Consider the following 8619-nt stretch of genomic DNA (forward strand, 5'->3'; position numbering starts at 1 on the left):
CTGTAAAGAAAAGAAGAGAAGAAAGAAGAAAGGGTGATAGAGGAGAAGAAGAGGCGATGTAAAGACAAAGGAGTTCATGATGCTACGAGGAACTTCTAACTTTCTTTCTTTCTTTCTTTCTTTCTCTCTCTCTCTCGCTCATCTTCGATCCGCTGAAGTGTCTCTTGCTGCGTCTGAAGGACGAGGAGTAGTTGAGAGAAGCACAAACGGAAAGATAGAAGAGCCTCGTACAGAAAGATGAAGGTACAGCCGTCATTCCAAGAGACACAGAGAGACACTCGAGGAGAGGTATTCCTTCACACTACGCACTACAGAAAGCTTTCTAGCACCTCTCTTTCTCTACGCATGAAAGAAGAAAAAAGACAGATCAAGTAGTTGTCCCTTCTGTCTCCCTTTGCATTGCCCTCTCCAACTCGACGCAACGACAGACGTGTCGTACACACCCATATACCTGGAAAGATTCAATTATGCATATATATATATATATAGAGAGAGAGATGTATACATATACGCCGTCTATCTACCTGTCTATCTACTTATCTGTATTCTCTTCATCTATACTCTCTGTACCTAACTGTTTATCTCCCCATGAAGACAGAGACACATATATATATATAACATACATCTATAGGTCCATAGACGCCAGTTAGCTATACACCGTGTATCCCTCTAGTGGGCCATCTATCTATCTATCTATCTATCTACAATCCCTCTACCTCTCCGTGTCTCCATAGACCTATCTTGACGGAGATCTACAGGAAGAGAGAAGCATTTCAATAAGAGCGGCGATGGGTTCGTTACCAAGCAGAGTCGTATGAAAGCTCCTAGGGGCTTTTGCATGCGCAGTCGATCTTCGTAATCGGGAATGTTTTGTTTCTCTGGCTCATTCTCTTCAATCCATTTCTTCCAAGCATTTTCATTCTTGCCAAGAATATCCGGCAATTCACAGAAGAATTGCAACTGCTCTCGTCCAAAGGAATGACGGGAGAGCTGAAGAACGTTAAGCCAAACCTTTGAATCCTGACCTAGCCAGCGATAGGGACAAGGCTTCTCTGCCTTCTCATCTAAACCTAAGCAAAGAAAGAGATAAGAAAGAGGTTAGAAAGAGTGAGAAGGAGAGGGAAGTTGGGTAGAGAGAAGAAACAAAAGTAGACCAGAGAAGAAGAAGCGGAGAGAAGAGAAGAAAAGAAAAGGAGGTAAAAGAAAGAAGGAAAGAAAGAAAGAAAGGAGGAGAAAAAAAGGAAAGATTTTGAAGCCTCAGTCCATAAGAAGATGAAGAGCTCTTCTATCTTAAGGAGGCAGGCTTCTTCCTAGAGAGGTGCGTGTCAAGGATTTCCATATCTATAGAGACCTATACAGATATATCATATATATATATATATAGACACATATGCACATATGTATTGAATATACATCATGAGGGCTTCTAAAATACTTTATATAGAAGGGAGAAATACAAATGAATTCTGTTTGAATGAAATAGGTACAGAAAGATAGAGAGAGAAAAAGTGAGAGACAAGAGAAGGAGAGAGAGAAGAGAGAGAAGGAGAGAGAAAGACAGAAAGAGAAAGAGAGGACGTAAAGCTTCTCCATAGAAAGCTCAGGATGACGGCAGTCTTGATATGCATGCAATGGCACTTCTTTCTAGCACAAGGGGGATAAGCCACTGGCAGATAGAAAAGATGAAAACGAAATGGAGAAGAAAGACCTGTCTCTTTCTTCCTCTTCTTCTTTTTCTTGAGGAGTATAACCTCCCCTTTACTTAGACAACAATATCCTTCTATGAGTCTCCCATACAGCTATAGATTCTCAGATACAGGTCAGCATAGACACACATCTAGACATGGAGACAGCCATGCATGTCTGTGGAGATGTATGGCGTGACAGAAGATAGACGGAAAAACAAAGCTAGCTAGCTAGATAGATAAAGATAGACTGAAGAGAGATAGCTCGGTGGAGAGGTGACCTGAGAGTGGCTAAGGGCCAGCGTGAGTGTGGTAAGTCCTATGCATGAATGTGAAGAGGAAATTCTATCGTTTTTTCTTTCTTTCCTATATACATCTATATCCGACTATAAGCCGATCCTTTTAGACGACGCCTACCCCCAAAGAAGACAAGAAAGACATTTCTTTGCTGTACCTTGTTTTTCTCCTTTCCTTTCTTTCTTTCTTTCTTTCTTGCTTTTTTCTTTTTTCTTTCGTTCTCTTTTCTTTCTGTCTTTCTCTTTTTCTTGGACGAAGTGTGTACCTGCTCCGGCATTAAGAAGAAGAGAGACGTCAGCGTTGGTGAGCTCTCCTGCAGTGAGGAGAATTTTGAGTGCAGCCATCATGACAAATGTCATCTTGTGTCGCTCAAACAATCCCCGATTCACATAGCGATACACCTGCAAGGACATAGAAGATGCAACAGAGAAAGAAAGAGACAAAGAAAGAGACAAGGAAGAGAAAGATGAGAAGAAGAGAAAGTTACAAAGAAGAGAAAGATGAGAAGAAGAGAAAGAAAAAGAGAGAGAAAAAAAGAAAGAAAGAAAGAAAGGTGGTGAAAAAATAGGTATGCGAAGAGGCAGAAAAGAAGAGAAGTCGAAGGTAAACGGAGAGTTGACGAGAATCTCGGGGAGAAAAGATAGAGAAGAATAAGAAGAAAGAGAGAAGGTAAAGTTGTTAAGAAAAGAAGAGTGAGTGATACGGTCGGAGAGGAGAGAGAGAGATAAAAGGAAGCAAGAAAGAAGAGAAAGACGGGGATTTTGAAAGGGCAGACTGACGCGCCAGAAGGAAGTACAGGTGGGAGGTGTACGTACACTTGAAACATCGACATATCGGAGGAGGAAACTCAAGATTTCCCTGGATTGGTAGCAGCACGGAAGCTTCTACCATACATAGAGGTATAGAGCAAATAAGCTTCTGTGTATGTACAGAGAAATCTCGGCCTATCTCTCTGGATCTCTCTATACACAGACCTCCTCAACTCATACAGAGAACCTTCATACCAATGGATGATGTGTGCGTACTGAAGATCTCTATAGATAGATAGATCAAAGATAGCTAGAAAAATAGAACAAAGATAGATAGATAGATAGATCAAAGATAGATAGATAGATAGAGCCAGGCCGACGCTGCATGCACATTAATTTTGGCTGTGGGTGTGCCGCTAACGCGATTCTCCCTTCCCTGATCCACAGAGCAAGTCATGCAAAAAATCTATCTCTCACATACGCCTGTAACCATCCAGATGCATACATATATACATATATACATATATATATGTATATATGTATATATATACATATATCTCTCTCTACATATATATATATACATATATATATATATATATGTATACATGTATATATATGTGTCGTATACTTGTGTGGACGAGTGGTGAGGCATCAGTTGACAGGGTCCATTTACGCCGTCTTCGCAATGTCATCTGGATAAGGTCTTTCTCTCTCTATATCGATTTATAGACACCCTCCCGTCCAGCTACATGTCTACCTTCTCCCATACACATTGAGAAACGCCTTCCCTACTCCCAGCCATGTACACATGCATACATCTATATCCACATCTATCTATCTATATGTATATACATCTGTATGTACACGCAGACATGTATACAAACAACCTCTCCTATGTAGCTCTATGCATATATGCTGAACGCCGCATGAAGGCAGCGATGGACCCAACTATCTATCTATCTATCCACCTACCTATCTATTTCTTATATCTATGTACACCCCTCGTATATAAGGATATGTATGTGTGGTATATAGGCGGATTGACAGGAGAATGGGGGGAGTGTGTGGAGGTGTCTTTACCTGGTAGGTAAGATAATCCACTATCTTCTCAACGCGCTTATGTGTCGGCTGGACTTTCTCCGATCGATAGACAGAAAGGTCAAATTGCTCGAGGAATTGAGAGAGAGAGGAGTTGTACATCCATGAGACCAAAGACATTTCCACCGTACAGAAGTAAAGCACTGACCCTCTTGTCGCTACAGGTCGATACTGCTCTCTCTTTTCATTGATCTAAACGCAACAAGAAGAAGAAGACAGAAGAGAGAGAAAGATAGGAGGAAAGTTGAAGAAGAGAGAAGACACGATTCTTCTTAGGTAGAAGCTTCACTAGATTCTATCTCTCTCGAGAAAAAAGAAGAAAGGAAAACTTTTCTTCTTCTGCTCTCTTTGCATATCAAACCAAACCTCCTTCTCCCCTCTTTGACAATCCTACCTGTCTATCATCTCCCTATCTATATGTATATATCTGCCGCTCTCTCTCTATATATAGATATCTATCTACTAATCTATCTATCTGTCTTCAATCGATCTATCTCCATCTGCCTGTCTATCTTTAATCTATCTCGACAACCTTCTGTCTGCATATCTTTCTCTCTTTCTCTCTCTCTTAGTATCATGACCTCTCCACTTACCTCTGTCTTCTTTTCTTGTGCATCTTTCAGTTTCTTTTCAACTTCCTTCGCTTTCGCTTTTGTATTGCCTAAGACTTCGATAAGCTCTGTATCATCTAGGAGATTACTTGTCGAGTTGGATAGCCTCTCGAGGAGTTGACTATCCAGCACTTGCAAAGCTTTGGTGTTTGACGTCACTTCTTCCATGAGGAGATTCAAACTTTCCTCCAGAGATCTCTGCTCCATGGATAGAACTCTCCCTAGCAATTGCTGCTCTAAGCCTACACAAAGGAGACAAGAGAGACAGGAAGCGAGACAGCGAGGGAAGATCGAAAGGAAGAGAACAGAGGAGAATGAGGGAGAAAAGAAAAAAGAAAAGAAGAAGAAGAGAGAGACGGAGTTAAGTAGAAACAGAAGAGAAACAGAGACTTAGAGATATAAGGAAGGAGAGAGAAGAAGAAGAAGAAGAAGAAGGAGAAGATAAAGAAAGAAGAGAAGAGACAAGGTAATGGAATTTCGTAGCGATGAGAAGAAAAAGAAGAAGATTGGTATAAACTAAGGCAGGAGAAAAAGAAAGAAAGAAAGAAAGAGTCTCGTTGGGAGCAAGAGAAGATTAAGAAGAAGAGAAGATTAAGAAGAAGAGAAGATTAAGAAGGAAGAGAAGATTAAGAAGGAAGAGAAGATTAAGAAGGGAAAGCTCGAGAGAGGACTTTTCTCAGCACAGGTGTGTATCTCCTGCCTCTCCTCATAATGAGAGTCTCAACTTTTCTTATCTATACCGCTCATACAGGGAAAACAACAAAGAAGAAGAAAAAGACTTTCCAGAGGAGAGATACATAGATAGATTAAAGATAGATGGATGAAAGATAGTTAGGTAGATAGATTAACGATAGATTGGAGAGGTACATTAAAGATAGTGGGATTCTCTCAACTTTGCTATGTACGTAAGAAAGGCAACCTAAGCCAAGGTAGATACAAACCTCTTCGTTATATCATTTCTCTCCTTTTTCTCCTGTGCATGCAAAAAGAATTTTGCTTTGTATTTAGATTTCCATCCGTCTAACGTTCTTGTATTTCTTTTGTATCCATAGACACATTGAAAGTCTACTTCATGGAGTGTACATACACACTCCCCTCCTGCAAGTATGTACAGGTATATGTATATATCAGTCTTGTTGCATGCATGTAAAACAGAGGCCACGAATGACTGCACATTCCATTCGCCTTTTCTTTCTACCTCTTTAGTCCCTTTTCTCTTCCTCTGTTTCTTCTTCTTCCCTCTTCTTTTTCTCTTCCCCTCCCCTTCTCTTCTTCTGCTTATTCAAACCCCTGTCCAACGCCTCTCCTTCTCTCTCTCTCTGTCTGTCTGGCTATGTCTCTCTCTCTTTCTCTCTCTCTCTCTTTCTTTCTCTCTCTATCTCTGTTTACCTTTCTCCTCCTCACCTCGAACTCTCATACATCGATTGTCTAGCATCGATTCATCCCCCCTCACCTCCTTCTGTTTCTTTCTTTCCTTACCTTCTTGTGTGACAGTGAAGTCTATGACAGTGCATTTAGCAGAGAGCTCAGGAGAGAAGTGGGGATTGGCAAGTTTTGTCGTCATGTAGAGAGTAAAGTCAAGATTCACCTCGACCAGTTGGTCCGAGAAGTTGATATAATTCTTCTTCCCCTTTCTTATCACTTGTTTCTCCAGAATCGGATCTAAAAGAGGATTGACTTCGTCTCCTACCCCCTCTATCAAAATAGGCCGACCTTCTTGGAGACAGAATTCCAGCTGATCTTTCAATCTACAGACAAAGGCATTAACAGGAAAAGAAAAGAAAAGAAGAAAGATCGATCGATAGATAGGTTGATAGAGTGGAAGAGAGATAGACACATAGAAGTCAGGAGGAATGCTAGGCATCAAAAAAAAGCCATACATAAATAGATAGGGAACTAGAAAGATCAAAGATAGAGATGAAGTCATCCATATATAGACATATATCTATATATGGATGACTCCATATCTATATGTCTGCGATGTGAAGAGTAGAGAGGCCTCAAAGTCACGTTAGACTGTACATACACCACCCAGGCAGATGGTATCGAAGAGAATAGATAGATATGTACACCTTATCATCTCTTTCTCTCTTTCTCTTTCTTTCCTTTACGATAGATGACCTCTATATGGAGAAAGGCTGCGTGACTATCTCTTGTCTCACAAGTACCACTCAATATAAGAAGGCCTAGAGAAGTCTCTCTCTCTCTCTTTCTTTCTTTCTCCCTTCATCTACTACAGGGGGATAAGAAGTCTCAACTAGTCGTCAGCCTTCCTCCTCCTCAGGATGAGGGCAAGAAGAGGAAGAAGTAGAAGAAGGCGAAAAAAGAAAATCTCGACCAACCCTCTCTCTTTACAGTCCTACCAAGGCTGATAGATGGTATAGAAATCTCTATATGTAGATAGATACGAATCAAGCTAAGCTCCCAGAGTTCTGATCATTAGCCTCCAGCAGAGAAGATGCATGCACTTCTATCTATCTATCTCCATCCAGTCTATCTCTTCTTTCTGCTTACTTTATCTATCTTGAACGAATCTCTCTATCAATCTATCTCTTGCAGGTTATCTTTCTCTCTTTCTTCATCTGTCTCTCTCTCTCTTTCTCTTCTCCCGCTTTCTCTCGTCTTTCTCTCTTTCTTTCTTCTATTTTTCTGTCCTGGCTTTCTTTACCTGGGATTCGTGAGAGTGGTAATACATTGCTTAGCTCCTTCCATGCGTGCTTCTTCTTTCTTTTTGATCCAATTCAAGGCCTGGCCTTGGGGATCGACCATGAGAGAATATCTAGAAGACCTCGTGACCATAATGCCGTTCTGTATAGACAGCTCATCTGAGGGCAGTCCCTGGAGATTCCATTCGCCTATCGTTCCCTCATCTACTAAAAGCTCTACAATATTCACGTTGTCAGAGGCTGGGATTCCTTGCTTCTTGCATGCGCCTGCAAAACACCTGAACAAGCAAGGAGAAACCCATGCACACGAGAAAAAGAGATAAGGGCATGTGAGGGGAATGAATGAGAGAGACAGGGGATGGACGGGAGAAAGAAGAAAGATAGAGAGAGAGAGATAGGTAGATTAAAGATAGATAGCGATAGGTAGATAGACGAAATAGAGAGAGACTGACAAGATAGAGAGATCGAGAGAGAGGTTGAGATATAGACATAGGTGGGAGGTAAAGCGATGGAGAGAGGGGAAAGGTAAGGTTTCGTGACCCGGTCGGCTTTGAAGAGATAAGAAACCCCTCTCTCTCTAGAGACATGTTTCTTCTTCTTCTTCTTCTTCATGAGAGGAGTGGAGAGGCGGAATGGGATGAAGAAGACATGTGCACGACAATACACTTCTTTCTTTCTTTCTTTCTCCCTCTGTCTCTCTTTCCCTCTTTCTTAGGGACGTTGTGGGATAAGCACATGCATGCATGGGTAGCGACTTTTCACTTCGATCACGAGGAGCACAGAAAGTTTGGACTCGTCAAATTCTGGGAGACTACGACAGGTCTGGTTTATGTCCTGAAGAATCGATTTGCGCAGCCCGGGGTTCTAGAAGCGTAAGCAACTTGCATGCATGCATGCAAAGATGATACAAGCTGAAGCAACAAGCAAAGAAAGGAAGACACAAAGACAAAAGAAAGATTGCGCGATAAAGAAGAGGAAGAAGAAGAAGAATAAAATAGAAAGAAAGAAAGAAAGAAACAGAGAGAGAGAGATCTGCTGTAGATGTGAGGGGTGGGAAGAGGGCTTGCTTTGAGAATTGCACGGGTGTATGCGAAGAGAGGAAAAAGAAAAACGTAGGCCCTGGAGTTTGCTTCTATCTACTTATCTTTAATCTATCTATCTATCTTTAATCTATCTATCTTAAATCTATCTATCTATCTTTCTTCTTTCCCACAGTTCGAGCTCAAAGATGAACATGAAACTGTATTACGCCGGGCGTCACCGCATCCAGTAGAAGAGGCCTCTGAGACGCTCTTATATACAAAACACAGATGAATGAAAGAAAGAGAAGGAGAAAGAGAGAAAGAGAAATTGATCTACCCGTCACTGCGATAGATACAGACACATCCATCTGTAGCAATGCATGTATGTATCTGTCTCTCTGTCTTTGTGTATATCTAGATCTATGTATATTTCTATGTATATCACCTGTCTATGTATGTGTATATGTTTCTCTTGCTCTATCTCTTTCATC

General features: G+C 41.2%; 3 protein-coding genes across 3 annotated transcripts in view; 1 reads left to right on the top strand and 2 right to left on the bottom strand.

Moving 5' to 3' along the window:
- Positions 1-1068, bottom strand: part of CSUI_004828 (dynein gamma flagellar outer) — a gene marked incomplete at both ends in the record, with an annotated part of 1466 nt that extends 398 nt beyond the window's left edge. Inside the window, one exon of the mRNA XM_068065010.1 lies at positions 802-1068. Within this exon, the coding sequence (XP_067923012.1) occupies positions 802-1068 (267 nt within the window). The remainder of the gene's footprint in view (positions 1-801) is intronic.
- A 1183-nt stretch (positions 1069-2251) lies between these two features.
- Positions 2252-7383, bottom strand: CSUI_004829 (dynein gamma flagellar outer; the record flags this gene model as incomplete). Its single annotated transcript, XM_068065011.1, has 5 exons — positions 7109-7383; positions 5920-6188; positions 4423-4682; positions 3812-4021; positions 2252-2383 (listed from the first exon to the last, which is right to left on the bottom strand). Coding segments are annotated over exons 1-5 (1002 nt in total), but the record flags the coding sequence as incomplete, so codon positions are not given.
- A 167-nt stretch (positions 7384-7550) lies between these two features.
- On the top strand, positions 7551-8089 carry CSUI_004830 (c2 domain-containing protein). Its single transcript, XM_068065012.1, has one exon. The coding sequence runs from the start codon at positions 7692-7694 to the stop codon at positions 7980-7982; it is 291 nt and encodes a 96-aa protein (XP_067923014.1). The 5' UTR covers positions 7551-7691; the 3' UTR covers positions 7983-8089.
- The last annotated feature ends 530 nt before the right edge of the window (positions 8090-8619 follow it).

The sequence above is a fragment of the Cystoisospora suis genome (genome assembly GCF_002600585.1).
Source record: "Cystoisospora suis strain Wien I chromosome Unknown contig_2308, whole genome shotgun sequence".
Lineage (NCBI taxonomy): Eukaryota > Apicomplexa > Conoidasida > Eucoccidiorida > Sarcocystidae > Cystoisospora > Cystoisospora suis.

What these genes read in the sequence shown, in the direction of transcription:
- CSUI_004830 (XM_068065012.1), top strand. Translation starts at nt 7,692, where the DNA reads ATGTTTCTTCTTCTTCTTCTTCTTCATGAGAGGAGTGGAGAGGCGGAA.